Below are 22,752 nucleotides of genomic sequence, written 5' to 3'. Positions count from 1 at the left end.
AAGCTATCCAAATATAGCCATAAAAACTACAATGATAAGAATTAAGAGTTATTACCAAAATACATACATAAATAATCACATATTCACTTTTAAACATTAGCTTGAAAAAAGAAATACTTGTAAGCAGCAATAAGAAAGATAGTAGGATGCCACTGGGATGACTGTAGATGTAATTTATAATCTGATCTCTGAGTGAGCAGCACAAGGATGTATACAGGGATACATGATACACAGTAACTTGTTTTAATGTAACCTTCCCAGTATTGATGTTCTAATTTAGTAGCAGATTGTTTTTACATACACAACAGAAAGGTTTCTGCCTATGTCATGCAAAAGAACAAATAGCAGTATATTATTATTATTATTATCAAGTGTGCTATGTATTTACAAAGAAAGCAGACTAACGCTCATGCTAGTGCAGTGAATTGTTATAATGTCATCCTTCATAACCTTTTCTTAAATAACATAAATTTATGATAAATTCTGAAAGGACAATGAAGAAAACGTGGCAGGTAGGAAATAATTAACTTTTAAATATTTATTTTGTTCCATCAACATATAGTAATATATTTGGTTTAGACTCTTTCTGATTAGCATGCTGTTAAACAACACATGAACAACAATTCAACAGTTTTAAAATATGTTGAGTAAGCAAATAAGGCTTCCAGTTCAAATGAATCCTAGAATATTTGAGTTATAAATAAATATACAAAGATGTTAATGGATGTACCTCATCGAGGTATACACACTATTACATAATGATGCATTTCTTGATGCCTAATTACAAAAAACAACAACAACAAACACAAAAACACTTTTTCGCTCTGCAATCACACTCCCTAAGCACTTCCGGGATCGATTTGCCCTGCATGAATCACGTGAGACGTGACTCTCCATTCAACGGCTCTGGTCTAGCCGTAAAGTGCAATGCTCGTTGCTATTGGAGACGCAATATAGGAAGTAAATTCCACTGTCTGCGAATCTTGTTTTGGGAACTCGAAAAGAAGGCAGAAATATATCTGTCACGGTAGATCTGGTCTGCTGTTCCTCATTTGGATCCGATTTTAACCGTCGACCCGTGTGGCTGTAACGCTAACGTTTAACTCCGTTAATCTAAGCAGGTAAACAGCCCGTGTGAAGCTGTGGGTCTAGCTATTAGCTGACATAAATATAGAAGCTAACTGCATATTAGATCATAGAAGTTGTTTGATTTATTACGCCACATTGCCCTTGAGGCTGATAGTGAAGTGTACCGACTCAGGTGTACTAAGTAATCATTATTTATGTATATTTTACTCCAAGGAGTCAGAGTTGTACTTGTTTTAACTTTATTCTATATCTATTGGTTTCCCTTTTGGGGTAATTTACTGTCATCCTGTTTGTGCGTTCACTTTTAGGTATTAAAAGTCAATGAGTCGCAGTCGCAACCCACCTCCTCGGGGTCAAGGGGCGGCCCGAGCCAAACAGGTAATTACCCTCCCTGTCTGATAACTGTAAACTTTACGTGTGGCAAGCAGGCAGGACTCTGAAGCCGTTTCTCCTATCTGTCTGTCTGTGTCACAGATGGGGCTGCTCCTTGACCTGTCTCCGGATGGCGGCATGGATGATGAGGGAAATGATGATGAGCTGGAGGCAGAGTTGCTCAATCTGGTGGGAGGAAGGAAGGAAGGAAGAGCACAAGGGAAGAAAGGTGATGGGAGAGGTGAGGATGACACACTTCTGGCACATTAAGCCTTCTTTCTTTCTCATTCATGTGCTAATGTTTAAACTGACCTTTTCCTTATATCACAAAGAGCAGTTGACATTATGTTCATATGTTTGCCTCTTCTGTTCAGCTCCTGTTCCCATGGCTGAAATTGAGCGAATGGCAGCTCTGTGTATGAAAGATATAGATGATGACGACATGGGGGACGATGATTTGGATGATGAAGATCTGTTGGTAATGGACACAAACAGACACAAACGTAAGCGTTTCAGGGACTAAACAGTTAACTGACATTTTCCTTTCTGCACATAGGCAGAACTGAATGATGTTTTGGAGGATGATGAGGAGCATACTCCTGCTCCAACTCCACCTGCCGCTACACCAACAGCTCCTAAAACTAGTGTCGCCTCACACCCCTCACCTCCTGCTGCTCCCAGTGGTGCAACTGGGTTGGAGTCACGGCTCCTCGAGCGTATTGAAATGTATCAGACTGCCATTTCCAACGCCAAGGCTGCAGGCGAGACTAGCAAAGTTCGAAGATATGAACGCGGGCTGAAGGTAAAGCAAATAGGCAGAAACGCATCTTATAGGATGTGAAGTCTTGTGTACATACTTTTGTCTTTATTTAGAGTCTTCAAGTTTTCATTTACTGCTCAGATCAAGCTTTATGTTTATGGGTTTTTTTCTTCCACCTTAGACTCTACAGTCCATGCTAACATCTGCCAAGAAAGGAAAACCAGTCAATGAAGAAGAGATGCCTCCACCTGTTGCTCTCGGCGGAAAGTCGGATTCCCCAGCCCAGCCTGAAGTGGTTAAAGAACGAGAGGTGCCCAAGCCTGTGCTGGTCCCTCCCCCTCCCACCAATCAGAAACCTCTGAGGGAAGCTGACCCGACACCTCTGAACACTAAGCCAACGCGTTTGATCCCTCCCCAAAAGCAAGCTGCTGCCATGACTCCGGAAACACCTGCCATCTCTCCCCTCACACCCAGCCAGCCTAATGCTCATCACTCAGGTAAACACATTATGTGAATTATACTGTTTATTAGAAGAGTATAAAAGTAAATACACGGTCATAGTGCAAGTTAATCAGATTAGCATCGTACTCAAAAGAATTGAATAATATTTGGTCATTTAAATAACTGCACTAAACAACATTGCATAAAAGATTAATTTGCGTTGTTTTTCTTTCCTTCTGCAGATCTTTACTTCTGTTTCAGTTTGAGAGAAGCTTTCTTTCCTTTATTAAGATTAAAATACATGTGGGATTTTTTTCACTTCTGATCAGACAGTACATTTTCTCTAGCTTCTGTTATCGACGACACCTTTTTAATAAATGCCTCACAATGTGATCTCACAGCAAAACGGTTCTTGGTTCAGATCCCCTGGTCAGTGGCTTTTCTGCGCGCAGTTTGCATGAATGCTTTTGTCTCCTTGCTAACACCGTCAGACATACAGTACATGCTTAGTTAATGAGTGACTCTAAACTGGCTGTAGGTGTGGATGACAGTGTGTTGTCTATCTCTTCGAGTTAGCCCTGTGAGTGCACCACTCTACCTCTCAGTCCTGTAGCAGCTGGGATAGGTTTTAGCTCTTCCATGACCCTTATTTTGATAAGCGGTTAAAGAGATCGATGGACGCTTAACTGACAACATACATTATAATTTATGCTGCTCTGACAAGTAGCGTGTCTGCTAACTAAATGTTACTGTAATGCTCGCCCTCACATGACTATGTCTTCTTCACGCAGAGGCGAAACAGGCAGTGTTGACCAGACAGAGGGATTATAAGATGGCTGCCATACACGCCAAACAGAGCGGCAACATTGACCAGGCCAAACAGCACTACCTCACTGCCAAGGTAACACAGCTGATGTCAGCCAGGGCTTTGGAGTAAGAGTGTGTGTGTGGTTGTAGTGTGAGGATTTTTCATAGTTTGTTTTAACAACGCTGCTCTTGATTTATGCAGAACTTCGATGTGATACTGGAGGCACTGGACCGGGGCGAACCAGTAGACCTGAGCTCACTGCCTCCTCCACCTGGTCAGTGGTTAAAGGAGAATGTTAGTTTTAAATGCTCATTCATGCACTCACTATAGTGCTAACAGTTTCCTTTAATAAAATTAAATTAATGCCCATTTAAATAAAATAATTTTGCTTAAAAAACGTCCAGTTTATAAGCTCCACTCTAACACACGTCATCTGTACTTAATTGAGTTATGTTATGTATGTTCATGTCACATATTTGTTTCTGCACATGTGCCAGAGTCTCACTCAGATGTTGCTTGTTCTCTGGCTGGTCTTGTTGAGGCACAGTAAAAATTGAGAAACTGTAAGAACATTAGCGCCAATCACACAAGCATCATTTAAAACATTTTTATATTTATTCAGCTGCAAAGTGCTTTCCAAGTAATGGAGATGTAAAAGAGTTTCAGAGACTAATTCACAACAAAAACTATAAAAACAACTCTGATGATTAAGGACTGTATATTAAAAAAATCTGTTTCACTGTAATACTTGAGAGCAAGAGTTACATCATCAAGTCTTTGGATAAAGTTCAATCGTATATTTTTTGGTCCAGAAACTTCTCGGCCACGGCCTCTATATTGTACCAAAAAACGGTCTTGGATTTGATAATCATGTTCAAACGGGGTTTAATGTGTACTTCATAATTAGTTACAATCATAACCTGTGTCCACTTCTCCACCGTCTGCAGGAGACGTAATAACAGAGCAAAGTGCGCCTCCTCAGTCTTCTTCTAAACCTGACCCCCCTGCTGCTCCTGCTGCTCCTGCGCCCTCCCAGGTGGCCACTGCGGGTAAGATTCCAGGAGTCCCAGTCCTTCACTTTAACCAAAAAGTGTGATGAAGTGATTTTAAATAAAAAAAGTCATGTTAAAATAATAATGTACGTTACTGTGTGTTTGTGCCTTCTGAAGATCTGCCTGCTCCCAAAAGTTTGGCTGAAGCCCTGCAGCAGAGGTTGGATATATACAAGTCAGCAGCAGAGGGAGCTAAGAGCAAAGGGGACGATCGCAAGGCCCGGATGCATCAGCGCATTATGAAGGTACACAACACAAATATTGTGGCACATGTGTTTGCTTGTTTTTTCCAAATAAACTCTATGCTCAGTGAAACTAAAAGAAACAAGATATTAAAACATTTTTAGCTGTTACAGCTTCTTTTTTTAAAAAACGAATTCCTCGATTTTGTGCTTGAATTGGAATGGAAATGGTTTTGTGTGCTTTCATATGTTAGATTTCAATATATATATATATATATATATATCAGAGGTGTGGACTCGAGTCACATGACTTGGACTCGAGTCAGACTCGAGTCATTAATTTTATGACTTTAGACTTGACTTGAAATAATGTTCTAAGACTTGTGACTTGACTTGGACTTTTACACCAATTACTTGGGACTTGAATTGGACTTGAACCGGTTTACTTGAAAAGACTTGATATTTTACCCCAAATATAAAATTTAACATGCATATTATATAGAGATTGAAAATGTGACGTCATTCACGGGTAGAACCGCAAAGGATTCTGGGAACTCGTGGCAAGCGGTACTAGCGCACGCAGGCTTTCAATTGAAACCAGTCACACAGCGATAAAAAGAAACACAAAAATGTCAAGAAGCTGTTGTGTTATTAACTGCAATAGCCGGTCGCATGACAGCCACGGGAAGCCGACGGGTAAAGAGATCGGTTGTTATCGGATTACGTCATTGAAGAGAAATTGTTCGAGCCATGTTTCCGAAGTAACAAAGATGCGACTGGATTGCAGCCATTCAAAGACCAATTATAACGTCCCAGAACCCTCCAGCTCACAGGTTAGTCTGCTCCAAGCATTTCCACAAAGGTCAGTCTGCTGTTGTAGTTAATGCGTCATTTTTCTTAACATAATTGGTGATATAGGTTACAAGCAAGTCTGGCGCTGAACAGAAATTGTCGCGCTATGCTCCTTTGTTTATTGTGCATAAATAGTGAATTGTCCTGACAGAATATTGTGTTTCGCTTCTGTTATTATGGTACATTGACAAAAACATATACTTTTATTCACAGGGTAAAACAGTTGTTTTGTATCACTAATTGTCCAGTGCGATTACAGCATACAATATTATTGTCACTGCTACATTTCTGTGATGCTACCAGAAATTATTTCCACTGCTAATTAACTACCGTTGAGCTCAAAGGTCCTATTAATAAACGGTTAACGAATGTGTATTTATGACGACGATTTGTGAGACTGGTAAACTTATGATACGTACGATGGTCTTTACTTTCTACACGGTGCATTTCAAGGTCCTGCACCCATCCGTCGGTAAACTGTACCTGGGCTTGTTGCAGTGACCGGAAGTTACTAAACTTCATGAGTGTATGCACTCACTCCAAGAACCGTGTAATTATAAATATGCATATAAATATGCTAAGATGAGATAGCTGACTTCATCTAACTAGCAAATGTTTTCCAGGCTACGTTGGTGATGCAGTTTTTTTTTAAATTATATATTTTTTAAAATATCATTTATTTATGTATGATATTTTTGTCATGCGATTTTAAAGCCGGTCCTACAAGCGCATCCAAGAATAACATGCAGCTTATCTCAGAACTGTCGGTGAAAATTATTCTTGGAGCTAGGTTTAATTGAGCTGCATTTTAAAGAGGTGCAATTTCACAATTTGTGTATATTTTCTAAGTTCACTATTTTGTCATGTGTTGAGAAGAACACAGATTTAAAAATTACATGGTCTAATATTTACATTTAGCATATAACTGCAACATGCTTTTTTTCGTTTTTTTTTTTAAAGACTCGAAAGGACTTGAAATTCAAAATTTCAGACTTGTGACTTTACTTGGACTTTTACACCAGTGACTTGAGACTCGACTCTGACTTGCCTGACATTACTTGAGACTTGACTTGAGACTTGAGGATAAAGACTTGAGACTTACTTGAGACTTGCAAAACAATGACTTGGTCCCACCTCTGAGATATATATATATATATATATATATATATATATGTCTTGCAAAACTTGAGTGAAGGAAACGGTTTCCAGGGCCTAATCCGTGGATCGACTTCCTTCGAGGCGTGGACGTCTATCAGCAGAGAATGTACCTTCACCTATCAGCAGAGAATGTCCCTTAGTCTGTAACACAGTCAAATATATTCTCAAGCAATATTCAAGCATGCCATTCAGCGTGTTAGTACGAGCTCGGGAGCAGCTTGGGAGAACAAGAAAACAGAGACTGCTTTAGATTGTCTTCCCAAATTGACTCAACTTTATTCACAAGTACAACAGTTTATATAGAGGGTAAAATTCATGAGACAGCAGATTTATCAGTTTAAACCAGTACAGACCAAGATAAGGGAGCGTCTTCCTGCCCTTGGGTGAAGAAGCATCCTTTGTGTAGTTTATTAGTTCAGCTACAATTGTGATTATCTCAGCGACATATTTTCAAGGCACAAAACGAAGAGTTCTTTCATTAGTGAAATCTGAAACAAACCATTTGGCCTTCAACAGGCGTCTAAAAGATTAAGAAACTAATGTAGCTGAGGGAGTGATCTCTGTGGTATTTCAACCTTGTACCAGCCTGTGATTCTCACACATCAATTCTTGGGTCAAAGAGAAAAATAACTAAAACAAAGGGGCCTTATTGAATGACAGAGTTTTCCTGCATAATGTCACTATAAAACAATATCCAGTAAATGCTACCATGGTACTAAAATACCTAACATTGAGTAATATTAATTACTTAATGTTCACTCTTAACAGCAATATCAGGACGCCATCAAAGCTCACAAAGCTGGCCGACCTGTTAACTTATCTGATCTACCCGTGCCACCAGGTAAGTTTTGAGTTCATGTGTGTCTTGAGATTTTGATGTCTTGAGTTGATGTGTAAGGCTTCTTCGTGTGTGTGTGTGTGTGTGTGTGTGTGTGTGTGTGTGTGTGTGTGTGTGTGATTTTTGTTATTTGCTCCAGGTTGTCCACCACTTCAGGGCACAGAGGGTGGTCAGCAGAACTTCATGGGTGTCCTGGAAACAGCAATGAAAATAGCAAACCAGGATGCAGACGCAGAAGATGAGGAAGAGGATGGGCACGAAGAAGCTGCCAAGGTAAAAAGAAGAATGGGGGGAAAAAACAAATTCAGGGACTGCCAAATGGCCAAATTGTGTTTTTTGCAGCCAAGAAATCTGATTGTTTTTGCACCAAGCCAAAAAAAAAAGCTTTATTGTCTCCCATAATAGCTTCTGCAACTTCTATGGCAGATTATTCAGTCATTGTTTTCTCAACTGCACCTTCTGCCTATTGCATCATTTTTGGGCTTGTTAACAAGTTTATTAATAGCCGTAATAATTTACACAAACGCTTTAAGGTAAATCAGTTTATTCACACACAAACTCACAGATGTATTAAGCTGTATTTTGTGACCTTGAAATCTGTTCTTGTGTTCATTTCATTTGCTATTGATCCTAACCTCTGCAGGCTGTGGTGCGTCCACCTGTCCAGAAAGCAAAGTCTCCAGCTCCTCAGGCTCCTGCAGGCTCCTCAACTCCGAAACTGGGAGCTAAAGGTGAGTTTCAAATGTGGGTGTGTGTAAGAGGGGCATGTGCATGTGTCATGCGCGATGTTTGAGTGTTACACAACACTGAAGTGTTGTCATACTGCAAACCTTATGGCCCATTTATGCTCACCGTTCTCGCTCTCACAAAAGGCGCTATATGAAAAAAGTGACTGAGCAATATCAGATTTCATTGTGACCTGGTCTCAGTCCTGAACTTACCTGCATGTGCAAAAGAAGACGAGGGCACTAATTTTGCTGTTGCCAAGCAGTAAACATGGAGGACACCTGAGTCAGTGTTTACACTTTTGTCTGTGTGCAGTAGACGTCAGCAAACTTGCGACTGGACAAAGAAGACGAGGGTAAAGCGAGACAACACTTCACTTTTGGTTTTTTGTACTGCAGTGGCTGCTAAGTCTTTACAGAGGTGTATGCAGCTGGAGCCAGGAGTGGATCGTGATGCAAATGGCTTCAGTAAAACAAATTTCATCCAAAAAGTTCAGGATGTAAAAATGACACTTATTTCAAGCAAGTGATGAATCAATTTTTACTGTTCAGACTGCGAAGAGAATCAGACCTGTATCTGATTCAGCACCACACACTGTTCAACCCAATATGTGACATAAACAATGTGTGGTCAAGAAGTGAGTCACAGATAAGCTGAAATAAACTTTTTCTAACGGTGTGAACGTGGTATACAGTAAGTTTCGCTTATTTTTGTCTTAATTATCCTTGTAGCCCAGCAGCAATTGGATTTCCTGTTGCTAAGGCGACAAGCTTTCATGCGTGCGGCACTGCGCTCCAAAAATATGAAGGTAATCTTTTGACTTCCCAGCTTATTTTCTTTGTTTTTGTTTTAGATGCATACAGTGCCATCTTTACAGTTATGCAGATGTTTTTAGCACAGCTGCCTTTGATGTTATTGGAATTCCAAACCTTTGTTGTATTTTTCATTGATGCATCTGTTGCTGCGTTTGTAGGACATGACAGGAGCAGCACAGCACCTCAGACATGCCAAAGGACTGGACGCCATGATCACTGCTGCAAAGTCTGGCCTGCCAGTTGACATCACCAAGGTTATAAATACATTTTCTATATATTAGTAATCACTGCTTGCCCTACGGTAGCTAGGATAGGTTCCAGCACCCCCACGACCCTGAATAGGAGGTGGATCGGTAATACTCAGGATAATCTTGATCAAGGGTGTCAAATTTAGTTTCACTAGAGCCACACTGGGAAATAAGAGTCATGTTGACTGTGAGACATCTGTAGTTTGTCAGGCTTTGATGGTCATGTAACCTGCATATACCACATAGCCTCATCAAACCTCACAGAAACTCTCAACTAGTCAACACAAAAAGCTGCACAGCCATTCTGATTAGTTTTACAACAAGCAGATGACTCATAACAACCTGTTTCATAAGCTTGAATATGATGGGCACTCACAATAAATGGCATATTTACACGTATTTGGAAAAGGCTCTCATAGCTCATTTTACTGGCTGGGATGTGACAATATAGTGGCAGCATTGGGGGAAAATGTTTTTTAATTTATTCTTTTTTAATTTAAAACATTTTTTTGTTCATGTGGTTTACCTGTACCCTACAGCAGCGGTCCCCAACCTTTTTTGCGCCACGGACCGGTTTATGCCCGACAATATTTTCATGGACCGGCCTTTAAGGTGTCGCGGATAAATACAACAAAATAAAACTAGTACCGGTACCGAAAAAATAAGATTTATTCATAACACACGTGAAAAGACCCAGGAAAATCGAGTTAACGATAAAAACGATAACAAAATAACGCTGAAAACCGATAAAAACCCTGAAAACTATACATTTCACACCTGAGCCTCAACTCTCGCGGCCTGGTACCAAATGACTCACGGACCGGTACCAGTCCGAGGCCCGGGGGTTGGGGACCGCTGCCCTACAGCATAACCTTCTGGCGTGAACTTGACTAAGCACACACTAATCACATAGCTTGAAAAGTCAGTTTTTGCCTGTAGTTACATGCGTCTTTTCAACTCGCCAACATTTTGCCTCCATACCCAGCTTGTGGTTCCATGTCTCTGCTGGGAAAGAAAATACTGCACATTTATATTCTTTAAAAACACCAATTATCTCACAGTGAATGGAAACGCAGGCCTGTCTTAACACTTGATGAAGAAACTCTGTCTCACACCTCTGTTAAAGTTGGCTTTGTGTGCGCTTCTTTGTTTGCTGGTTGGTTAGCTTGCAGGTGCTCTTCCCTTTTTAGTTTGGCATGTCCACTGGGCGCGTCACTGTGCATACCTCAGCTACAAGTAAACAGGAAAAATTTACTAAAAACCTGAAATAATACACAGACTGGTTGTATCATGCTAAAATAATTTATATTAAACGAGTTGTGTGTGTGTGTGTGTGTGTGTGTGTGTGTGTGTGTGTGTGTGTGTGTGTTTGCTGCTATACAGGTTGTCACGGCAGCAGGAGCTGAATGTGTGAGGTGTGTTAACACAATGTGACGGAAATAGAAGATGATAGGAAGGAAACACGGGGTGAAATCAAAACACCTGGTCTCACCTCCTGTGTGTGTGTGTGTGTGTGTGTGTGTGTGTGCGCGCACGCCTCTGTGTGTGTGTGCGCGCACGCATATTTTCAGCATCATTACACTATTCATATTTCATATCTGTGCCAGTTGTCCCATAAGATTTTGATTTATTTTTGCCTCACTTTTATTTGACTTCTCTGCATATAACTCACTATAACTTGTTTATTTCTCAGTGTGTCTCCTCATGTGTTAACCAAGAATATTATGCTTGTGCTTCTGTTTGTTTGTCACACAAGTGTAAAAACAGACAGACAGGAAACGAAGTAACAGCTGATTAGAGTTCGATCCAAGTTGGACATGCGGTTTTCAAAGCTGTGTTGTAACTCATAACAGAATATTTGTATTAAATCAGTTACATTTGTATTTGAATGGGTCCTGGTAACTTTCTAATTGTCTTTATTATTATTTGTTTGTTTCTATTTCTCCTTTACAACAGATTCCCAGTCTTCCAGTAAGTGAAGAAGACTACACCCTGGCTCGTTCCCGTACCTCTCCTTCTTCTCGTACCACGAGTGAGCAGTACCATAACCTCATGGATCACTTGAAAAAGCAGTACGAGGTTAAGATGCACCTTTCCCTCATCTTTATGCTACATTTTATCTGAAAAAGCACCTTCTTGACGTCCACCTTACATACTGATGTTAATGTCATGTGTTAGTTACGGTTATTAGTTACGAAATGTTCATACATATTGTGATTGTGATTCTTAAACAGACAAATAACAGTTGTTCTTTATTTTGTTGTCCTCGCCTACGGTATGTTCTCTCTCTCACACACACAACACGCCCTCTTTTGTTCTCTCTCCATGAACAGAAATGTCTGGGCCTCTCCCAGCAATTCACAAACACGGGAAACGTGGCCGAGGCTTTAAAGTAAGAAACTTTTTTTTGTTTTAGTTTTATAACCGTGGGATTTTTTTTTTTTGCAGTCATGTTGGAGCTTAACATTGAAAAGATCACTGTTTACCTCAAAGGCATCAACACCAACTTCTAGAACAGATCTGGTTGTGATCACATTAAGTATAAATTCACCTTTTCACAAAATTTCAATAAAATCTGAAATACAGAGAAAGGGTTTTATGACTCAGATTAATGTAGTTTTTTTTTTCATTTTAATGAATGTCTGTAATAAATCTAACTGAGAACTTCTGTAATTCTTAATTATATTGTCAGCATGCACACAGTGATTTTAGCTATCTTTATATATGATGTACCTCTTTATAATATTTGTAGTTTTCTTCAAATATTTTGACATTTAACCTTTGAGAATTGTACTTTAAAACTTTTTCTTATCTTCAGAGGGTTTGTCCTGCTTCCTCATTTTTCTGGCATGGTTTGAAAAATCTTGTCCTGTCCTAGAAAATTAGGATTTATTTTTACAGATGATGCACAGAGTGTTTTGTAATCGCGGATTTTCAAATGCAGTGATATATGTGTTTGTCTCAGGAAATAGAGCTGTTCAGCTGTGCAGTTATTAAACTTGTTGTATTTCAGTACCAGGCGAGACCAAGATGTGTGTAGACGTGTAGACACGAAAATGCATAAAAATGACAAAATCAAACTAAAAGAAAAATGTTTTTTGTCACACAGATCTAAAAATCATGACTCTGTCTCTCACCCAGGTCTGAGAAGTTACTTGAGGAGACCATGAAGTACATAGAGATTCTAAAGAGCGCCTACACAAAGGGTCATCCAGTCCCCAAGTGCCGCACCGAGGAGAGAACCTTCAACTCTATCAAGTCAGTAGCAAACATTCAGAATACAGATTCATTCATAATAAACACCATCGCAAGTCGCTCAGTTTGTCTGCTGGTCCATCACTTTGGTCCAGAAGGATTTCTGTAAATCTTTCGTGGTCTCCTCCGGCCAAACGTTACCTGATTTTTCTTCTAGTCATAGTTCTGCTGCGCTCTGTCAACATTATCCTTATTTTACTTAACTATCAAATTTTCAGATCAGTTTATATCTTAGTAACATCCTGACTGGAGATCAAGTCACTTCAACAGCGTTATCAAAATTAGAAAAGAAAAAACTAACCAGCTCTGTAGTCGGATTAGATTCGTTAGATTATATAATTTGTGTTTTGGTTATTTTTTTTAAATGGTTGATTTAAGCCATGTTTTTAATTAATTTTTAAGGCAGATGTATTTGACAAATGACAAATACATCTGCCTTAAAAACCTAATACAAATCAGCCTGCAGTATAATGGCCAACATGATGTTAATTAATGTAATTCATCCATCCAGAGGACGCCTATGATAAAGACTACTAATCATCTGTATAACTTTTTGTTACTCATCTTGTGGCATTATGTCAGTGCCTGCAGAAAAAGGAAAATCTGTCAGTCAGTCAATTAAGCCGCGGTTCATCAAACTGTCACTTTTATTGTGTATTTTTTAAAACGTTATAATCAAGATGTTTTGACTCTATGAGGATTGTCCTTTATATTTAATTTTCTACTCGTACATGAGCTGTTTAATTTTGAAAGCAAATGATTGAACATTAAAGGTAGTGCTTTTCCTGACTGGATTGATGGATGACTCAGAGTGACTCATTGTGACTCACTCTGCCTCTGCTCCAGTGTCATACGGAGCTAACAGCTAAGCGACTGTGGCGGTGACTCATTCATCAGTTAATTGTTTGCCTCTCCGTGATGCTGACTGATGCTGACTTTGTTGTTGTTGTTTTGCTCCGCAGGATCAACCCCAACCTGACACTCAATGACCTGATACTGTACGTCACCCGAGGCATCAACCTCCCAGCTCCCTCTGGTATTGAAGTCATCCCCATCTTTGAAATTACCAGGCAGTAATCTGTCAGATCGCTGTGCACTGACACCTAGCTTCTCTCTCTCCACAGGTGTCTCTGCTAGTGATCTGGATGCCAGTGTAAAATTTGAGTTTCCTTTTCCCAGCGCGGTGAGAATCTTTCACATTCACTCGCTGTGGACGTTTCAGTCCGTGTATTTACATATGTGCGTTAATGAATTCTGTGTGTGTGTAGGAGGAGGCTCAGAGGGACAAAACCAACACAGTAAAGAACACCAGCAGTCCAGAGTTTAAAGAGACTTTCAGACTCAACATCAACCGCGGCCACAGGGCCTTTAAACGAGTCATACAATCCAAGGGAATCAAGTTTGAAATCATCCACAAGGGGTAAAACGCAGCAGCTTCAGTAGAAAAAAAGAGAATATGCTTCCATATCGGTGTGTTTTGTTTGTTTTTTTTCCCCTCGTTGTAGCTTCTGTAAATTGTATTCTCTGCTGTGTTTACAGAGGCCTGTTTAAGAATGACAAAGTACTGGGAACTGCTCAGCTGAAGCTAGAAGGTCTAGAAAATCACTGTGAAATCAGAGAGATCTTAGAGGTGAGTGTTGATTACGCGTGCGCGCACCCACACATGTTCAGAGGCGGTTTAACTGCGCGCGTTTGTTTTTTGTAGGTGATGGATGGACGTAAAACTACAGGCGGAAAGCTGGAGGTGAGGGTGAAGATCAGAGAGCCTCTGTCAGGCGTCGAGTTGCATCCAGTGAAGGAGAAGTGGCTGACTCTCGAACCAGTCTCCACGCCGACAGAGAAACAAAAGGAACGGGTGAGTAGTGTTATCAATTAAACTGACCCGCCTTTGTCTTTGGACTGAAACATGTCCAGCTCAAGCAGGGACGTACACAAGACTTCCATGTGTGATGCAAACTGTGCAAAACACTGAGCCAAAGTGCTGCCTCACAAACTGGATGTTCATATGTGTCAGAGCAGAAGTGTGAAGTCAGCCAGTATAAACAAAGTGTTTGGTGGCTGATCAAATAGTGTCTGAAACCACATCTATTTTAAAACTGGTGATCTACCAGTAACATCCCACTTCACGCAGCGATTTTAAGTCTTAGAGTGTACAAGATTTTAGCGTCTTCGCGAGTTCTCTTTATTCTTCACGCAATTACTTTATGAACTCAAGTGCTAGTGGTTCTTTGGCACAGGAGAAACTGGCAAACTCTTGAATCCATACTGCTGCATAATGTTTAGTCAATGAGTGGAAACACCGTTATAGCCTTTCAGGAAAAATGGAGACTACAGCGATATCTTTATCTGAACAATTGTCGTGTTTCGCTGCTTTCTGAGAAACAGTTTTCACACATGAATTTCAGACAGTTTCAAAAGAATCACAGTTTTACTTTCTCACATGGAAAAAAAAAACAGAAAATTGGATTCTTTCAAAATATAGACCGTTCTATGCAGTTCAAGTCATAGAGCTGCCTGGGTAGAATTACAGAAGCCAGGATGCATGATCACATAAATGCAGCAGATACATGGAGTGGAAATGCAAGAAATATATTTGAAAAGCACAAAATAGGGAAAAAATGGCTGTGATGGAAGTAGTTTATTAAACATGGCTCCACAAAAGAAGGAAAACAAACAAGAAGCATGTACTTTCCTCAAATTATTGCTTTTTGTTATTAGTTGTTTTACTTGCGTAATTTTTTTCAACCAGGTTGTTTGAGGTGCGACTGGCGCTGTTGTAATTACATTAGCTCATTGTGTCATCTTCTGCTGCGATGATTCAATGAGGCCTGACTTGAGTGTTAATACATTCGTGTGCTTTTTGTAAAGTATATGCTGCATTTAAATAGAAATGACAAACAGCCTTGCTTTAAAACTCACTCAAACTCTCGGCTTTAGGCATCTTTTTTCCTTCTTCGTGTTTGGGTGTCTTACTGATGCTTACTGACTTTTTTTTAGTCAGCCAGGCTTCTTTACTGATTTTAATTCATTCTGTATCGTTTTTTTTATTTATTTTTTTAGGACAATTAATGTTTATTCTATTTTATTTGAGTACACTGCCTTGCTACCACTTATCTGTGAAAAGCAGTTTTAAATAAATGATGCTTATTTATTGATGTTTTGCATCTACACATATATTCTTACCCATGGTTTAAACTGCAATCTATTTCACGAACAATTACAAACAAAGTTGAAACAGAATAGTGACAAAGATTTGAATTTAAACACTCTGAGCGTGCTGGAAAGCAAATCGTCAGTCCAGTAGCTGTACCAGCTTTTAGTCTTTCCCACTGTCAGTAGCCAGAAGAAGCAAAAAGCATTGCTCACATCGTAGCAGACTGCAGGCTTTTTACTCACATTAAGTGCGGCCAGTACCTTTTAGATGTGTTTGGACTGCAAACTTGTTGTGTGTAAACCAGCCTGCTAGTCAGATTACGGGTAAATAAAGGTAGGCATTACAAAAACTAGCAATGCACAAGTCAAATAACCTGATTTTCATAAACCTGGGTGAAAATGAGTCAGTTGCCCAAGAAATCTAAGAAATGCTCTGGTCTGCTTGTTTAGGCTCCATCTCCTCAGTCCAAACCGAGACATGGAGGAAACGGCAGAAGCAGCTCTGATCAGCCTGCATCTCCTCGGTCTAAACCGAAACACGAGGCAAGCAGCAGGAGCGGTCACTCCAGCAGCTCCCCTCCACAGTACAAACTCCACAGCTTCAGCCTCCTCAACTACGACAAGGAGCGGCTGGAGAGGAAGGTAGTACTGCGTGTTCATGCGGCCCGAGTCGACCCACAACGTGCACTTCACTGATGCTTACAATGGCCCGAAGGCGCCAAGGTCTCGTCACTCATTACGCTTGTCTCTCAGATTACAGAGTACAGAAAGAACAAGCGGGAAACCCCGTCTGACCTCATCCATCAGCACCAAGAGGTCACACACCGACTGCAGTGGCAGAAAGCACAGCTGGAACGAGCCTCTCCTGCCATGCTCACAGGTAACACACACATCTCTTACTTTTGAACATGTGCTTTTACCCCTCCCTAAAATCTTAGCCTGACTCAGTTTTGGAACAACTTGACCGAGACAGGAAAGTCTTTCGTCAACAGCATCTATGTAGAGCAGTCCAGGTCCTCAAAGTACTGGCTGATAGCAGCACACAGCTCCATCACAAGTCCATCACTGGGATCACCACTACAGCCTAGAATTGTTTCAGCTAAATGGAACAGTTTTTGTCATTTCTGCTCTGTATACCACAATATTAGATATTAGATTCAGATTCAGTTGCTGCTTTTTTGTGAGTCTTTGCATTCACAAACTATTTAATAACTGAAAAGCTCCTTTAGGTTAGACTGTCCCATTATTTTTTTTGCCTTGCGTTTCATTATTCGTTTGCACTGTGAAGTGAAGTCGGATCAGTTTTGCAGCATTTGGCTGAATCTGAGCAGCACCCTGTGCACTTCAGAATTTATCTTGCAAAACTCCAAATCTAACTTTTAAATTATTACATTGATGAACATCGGGTTATGGATGCAACAACATCTCTGCATCTTCTTTTTTGTCAGGCAGGTTTTGTGGCAGCTTTAATTTTTGCAGTAATTCAGTCTGATAGATGCATCAAATTGGCACTCAAGTCATAAATTGAGGATCCCCTCTGCGGAGAAAGTAAAAGTTGTTTTATTATTAAGGATTATTTAAGGTTTCCTGCTGCTGTCACTGTCTCTGCATCTCAGAGAAACTCTACCTGCATTTGGCAGTGTCCCTCAGAGTGGTTGGTTGGTCGGTTAGTTGGTTAGTTGTGGGCTTTGCTGTCCTTGCTGCTGCTGTGTCAGTCTCTTGATGTGTGTGATTGTGCTGCCACTCCACAGATCCTGTAGTGGAGGCTGCTGCATCGAGGGGCCATGAGTGGCCCTTGCGTGCAACTTTACCCAAAGCACAGGCAGAAACGAGCTGTTTTATGGTTACTGGTTTATTTGTTCTAAATCTACTGAGGAAAGCAAACACAGGACTCACTGGCTGAAGATGAAAAGAGAATTAGCTTTGAGTAACGAGACGTCTCCGTATAACTGTCCATCTCAAGAGTACATAGGTGGCAGTGCTTCCTTACTGGCTTGCAGTTGTAGCTGAAGAACAGACTCACTGCTCACAGAAAAGCTTATGAACAAAATACTATACAATGTTAAAAAAACAACAACAAAGAATGCATAAATAACAAATGCAGCATAACTATTTCTCAATATGGGATTTGAAAAAAAATCTAAAAATCAGTATGATGGCAAAAACTGAGCCTAAATCCCAGGTCGGGATGAACCGTTTCCCCATCACTTCTTTCTGTTTTCTCGCAAAAAATTCATTCTGTTTAAGATGATGATGATAACGAATCATGTAACTCACTTTTTCCTTCACCACATGTGCAGAATATGAAAACGTGCTGCAACGCTTCGTTCAAGGACTTTCTGAGTCTGTGAAAAAATACTCCAGCCAAGGAAACCGGGTGAGTGCAGGGTCAGGGTATGGACAGGCATTTGTGTGTGTGTGTGTGTGTGTGTGTGTGTGTGTGTGTGTGTGTGTGTGTGTGTGTTTTAGTGTGAAAATTTTTTTTTTATTCTCCTTATATAGGACGCTGCCAAGGATGCACTGGGCAGGTTGAAGATGGTTGAGAATGAGGTAAGGCTTGCTGTTGTGTAATTGTCATGTGTATATAAAAGCAGTTTGTTCAGTGTGTTTACACCTTCTCTCTGCTCCAGCTGGAATCGCTGAAGAGGAAACGCACTGGATGAGAGCAGAATAAGGAGTGGAGCCTTGGCTGGAGTACTGTTTTCTCTCTCTCTCTCTCTTTCTCTCATACACACTCATATACCAAACACTACAGTGGGTACAATAAGTACCTTTAGCATGATTCAGTGCTGCAAAACAACTGCATGAGCTAAACTGCTAATTCAGTCAGTTGTTCCTTTAGCTTGTGTCATATGTGGTTAGTTACCTGCCACAATAACCTAACAAACGGCTGCAGCCGCCAAGCAGACGGCAATTAAAAACACATCCAAATGTGTAAAGAGGGAGATGCATTTGCACTTAAACAAGACAAACACTACAGGAAACTGCTTCTAAAGAATGGCTTTACAGACTTTGCTGGTATTCTATTTTGTTTTGGGTTTTTTTTGTTTTTTTCCCAACGTTCCTGTGACAATTCTTGATGAAGTAATCTGCCAGAAGACTTGACATTTTACATTCGGCACCAGCTTTTGGTGTCTACAGATGACCAAAAATATGTGTGTGTGAAGGTGCGTGTGTGTGTTTGTCCACGCACTCTTAGGTGTGTTTAACCAGTGAACTAGAGGTTTTTTTTTTACCTTTTTCCCTGTATTTTATGTGTGTAATGAGCTTAATCTAATCTGTCTGCTCCAGTGTTCACAGATTACAGTAATCTGCTCCGTTTGGAGTGCTGTGATACGGGAATAAAATAAAAAAAAAAACAACAAAAAAAATGGGGCTTCGGGGTGCAGCAGCCTACATCCCATGATAAGGGATTAGTGTTTATGTCACCAAAGAGGCGACTACATCAGACGTAGAGTCGCCTCTGGGGGCTGGGAAGAGGGGTTTTAACAGCGTGCCATGAATGTGGTAGAAGCTTAGCCTCGCTAAGAGATTGCTGCGTCTTCATCAGCTGTTTCTTCTTTGTCGTCTTCGTCATCTTATTTTCCTCGCACCCATTCCTTTCAAGATTATTCTTGATTAATAGGCTGCCCTACTCAGAATCTATTTAAACTCTTAAACAATATGAAGCCCGCTGTGCTGTCACTTAGTTTAAAACAGTTTAGAGCTGCTGCGTCAGAGTGATTTTTTCCCCCACAGATTGTGGTGGATGCAAAAACAGAATTTGTCCCATTGAGCTCTCCAGTGGCAGCACAGTGGATACTGAAAAATCTAACCACAGGAAGGCGGCCCTATAAGTGTCAGTATGGCTGGGTAATTGCTCATTTCTGTCTCAGTTCTCCCACAGACACCTATGTCATCATCATCTTCCTCTCTGCCTTCCCTTCTTTTTGGAGAATAAAGTCAAGCGGACAAAATACAGATAAAACCACTTAAACTTTGACACGCTGACAAAGTTGAGGTGGGCAGATTGCAATGATCAGAATGATTTGCCACAACACCACAAGATGTACAAAAAAAAAAAAAAATCCGACAAATGTGGGCTGCCATGTATTCTGAGATCTGGGCAGATGTTTGGTGTGCTAATCTGACAATAGCTCCTGTTGCACGTTGATTGCATCCAGCCGGGATGTAGCAGACTACTTTAAGTGAGCCTTATTGTGCGTTTTGTGTTTGAATCCTCAATATTAACGATGTCTGGTAACTCCAGTTAATAGTTTTTTGGTCATGTGACACGTCAGATAATCATGTGTTCACGCTAATCCACTCACTGCTTCACTCCATTAGCAAATAATCCCGGTTAAAGTTGGCCTTCCACTGTGTGGTGACCCTTATGTAACACCCGTTGCCCCACTTTTTCTTTTTTTTTTTAATCAACAGAGGACATCTTTTGACTCTTTGTAAATGTTATGCTGATTTTGATCATCTCATATTATTTTGTAGATAGATCGTAGCATTAGAACATCAGATTGGAGTATTAAACATGGCTTCAAATCTTTAAACGTGCTCCCTTTCCTTCTAGGTGATCGTTTGTGTCTTATTTAAATCTTTGTACGGCACAGACTATAATCTTGAACGCTCCTAAAACTCGAGCTCGAGCCAAGCAGGTCTGGATTAATGTCAATGATGCATTTATGCAGCAGTGTAGTTTAAGTACAAATTTATTTGTAAAGCTTTGGGCATTAAGAAAGATTTAAATAGTGAATCAGCGGATTACTCAACTTGAGCAAATTTGAAGGTTCTGCTAATGGTTTTCATACTGTACGCAGGGCAGAGCCAAGGGGTGAACACAGCTGAAAGTCTGAACCACCTCTCTGTCCGGACCTTACACTCAGCTGTAAATCTGTTAGAGGGGCTATGCATGTAAAACTGGAGTAAACATGTGCCTGTTTGTTTCAGCAGAACCATTTTCTTTGACAATCAGCAGAGGGTTACATAAAAAAACAAAATTCTTAAAGTCCTTATGGTGGACCTCTATACTTCCTTGTATAAGTTAATCATGAAACTGAATGACCAATATTTGGAGATCAGTTTCTGGGTCGCCGGAAGTAATGGCCTCATGTTAGCAACACACACAGAAAGGAAAGAAGCCCCCAATTACTGCTTATAACTTTAAAACAAAGGGACTAGTATTTAATTTTAATGTTCCCGTTTTCTGTTTTGTTTTTCCTGTGGATGAAACGCAAAGCTGAATGAATTATTTGAAAACAGAACATCTGTCCCAGGAGTGGGGTTCACAGAAAGACCAGCTCTAATGGAAAATAGTGAGTTGGACTAAAACAACAACAACACAAAGATGTCGTTCCGATTAAAAGAAAAACATCTGAGTGTGACCGTGTAGCAGCTGCATGTTTGAGCCTGCACAAAAAGTGCAACTGCACACCGCCACCCCCATCCCCGCCTAGACCACACCCACTTTTTTTTTTTCTTTTAAATCCAGAGCTGTAACCCCACGTCACCCCAAACACACAAACGCACTCCTGCCACATCACCCCACTCCCCAAATAACCTTGCGGCCTCTGAGGCTGACCTGTTGTCGTAGCAACGAGCTCATCAGCATTCAGTGTGGTAGGTGGATGGTCAGGACCCGGGTGGAGGGACATATTGTTAGTTTGTCCTGCTGGTGACTCACACTCCGTTTCTGCATATACAACACACCACAACACACACACTCCTGCTCACTCTCTTTTCATACGATTGTTTGGCTGTCTGTCTTTATCCTGTTATTGATTTCATTTAAAAAAGTTTGGTCTAAGTTTTGTTATTTTTTTGTTTTTACTACTTTCTTCCCGATGAGTTGGGTAAATGTATCCATTTATTGTTGAAGCTGACATCTTTTAAAAAATTTGCTAAGTCACGTAAGGGCAATCATTATAAATGTAATATTTATATTTGGTAAATATGGCATAATATGCTCTGTCTCTTTTTTTTTAAGTGAATGTCTTGATGATTGATGCAGTTTAAAATGGGAATGTATGACGGCCTGATTCTTGAGGCTTTATTATCTTATGTATGAGGTTGGTGTTGACACGAATAAAGTGGTGAAACCGCAGTGAGTTTGTGTCATTATTAAGTCTACTATAGGTAAGTATAACACTAAAACACATGAAATGTAATAAAGCTAACTAAAATAAAATATAAATGCAGTTTTTGTTTTGTCAAGAACACCCAGCCCGAGGGAGTGTTGATGCATGTGTTTGGTAAGGGTGTCTACTTAACTCTGAGGGTTTGTATAAAAACTAAACCTAAGAAATGTCAAATGATGACAACTACACTGAAAGAATGAGAAGAAAAACATCCCAGAAACCAGCTGAACAAAAACGAAAGAACAATTAAGAAACACATGTTTGAAACCACATTTGAGTATTGAGAATAAATTAAGCAGGGGTCAGTTTGCCCTTCCACATGGAAGACTTGGTTTAATTAATTTGAATTTTCTCTGCATCAGAAGAGGATGCAAATGTATTTATGTAAAGAAAAACACAAAAATCAGGCACCCGTTGACGATTCAACACGTATTTTCCTTGTAGTGGAATATTTCACTTATGCTTTCACTCCTTAGCAAGCACACTTTATCTCTCTGCAAACAGAGTCTTTAGTGGCTTTTACTCAATGCCAAAGGGTAGAACAGGTTCAAATGCTTCTTGTTTTTCCTCTGTTATCCGCTTGTGTGACTCTCATTTCAGATAATGTGAGAGTCACAGACTTGTATATGAAGCACTGAGGTCTACTGTGCTCTTTACTCGTTAATGCAAATCATTTATGAGTCTGTGCTGTGGTTGGTAACATGATTTTAATTTTAACTAAAACAAAACACTAGGTGTGGGGAAAAATAGTAACTGGATTGAAAACAAAAACTAGACTTCAGACAAAAACTTGAAAAAAAAAACCATGTAAAACATCTTTTAGGTTTATAATAATAAATAAAATAAAAATAATAATAATAATAATATACTGCTACAAT

The 22,752-nt window shown here is 40.1% G+C and overlaps 1 protein-coding gene across 1 annotated transcript; it reads left to right on the top strand.

Moving 5' to 3' along the window:
* Positions 1 to 908: 908 nt before the first annotated feature.
* Positions 909 to 21,840, top strand: cc2d1a (coiled-coil and C2 domain containing 1A). The gene is made up of 28 exons (XM_086296588.1): positions 909 to 1,121; positions 1,398 to 1,467; positions 1,564 to 1,702; positions 1,836 to 1,939; positions 2,018 to 2,263; positions 2,403 to 2,718; positions 3,454 to 3,563; positions 3,672 to 3,744; positions 4,418 to 4,519; positions 4,640 to 4,767; positions 7,483 to 7,555; positions 7,692 to 7,825; positions 8,196 to 8,283; positions 9,010 to 9,086; positions 9,252 to 9,347; positions 11,298 to 11,420; positions 11,675 to 11,733; positions 12,483 to 12,599; positions 13,559 to 13,632; positions 13,721 to 13,779; positions 13,865 to 14,016; positions 14,136 to 14,226; positions 14,302 to 14,451; positions 16,200 to 16,391; positions 16,503 to 16,629; positions 18,050 to 18,126; positions 18,252 to 18,299; positions 18,380 to 21,840. Exons 2-28 carry the CDS (start codon positions 1,411 to 1,413, stop codon positions 18,410 to 18,412), a joined length of 3,045 nt encoding a protein of 1,014 aa, XP_086152714.1. The 5' UTR covers positions 909 to 1,121; positions 1,398 to 1,410; the 3' UTR covers positions 18,413 to 21,840.
* The last annotated feature ends 912 nt before the right edge of the window (positions 21,841 to 22,752 follow it).

Source organism: Aulonocara sp. 'chitande type north' Nkhata Bay, linkage group LG6 (genome assembly GCF_057382095.1).
Source record: "Aulonocara sp. 'chitande type north' Nkhata Bay isolate Kocher_YH1m ecotype deep benthic linkage group LG6, A_spYH_male_GT1.1, whole genome shotgun sequence".
Classification (NCBI taxonomy): Eukaryota; Metazoa; Chordata; class Actinopteri; order Cichliformes; family Cichlidae; genus Aulonocara; species Aulonocara sp. 'chitande type north' Nkhata Bay.
Note: the sequence above shows the minus strand (reverse complement) of the source record. Positions and strands in the feature narration are given on the sequence as shown.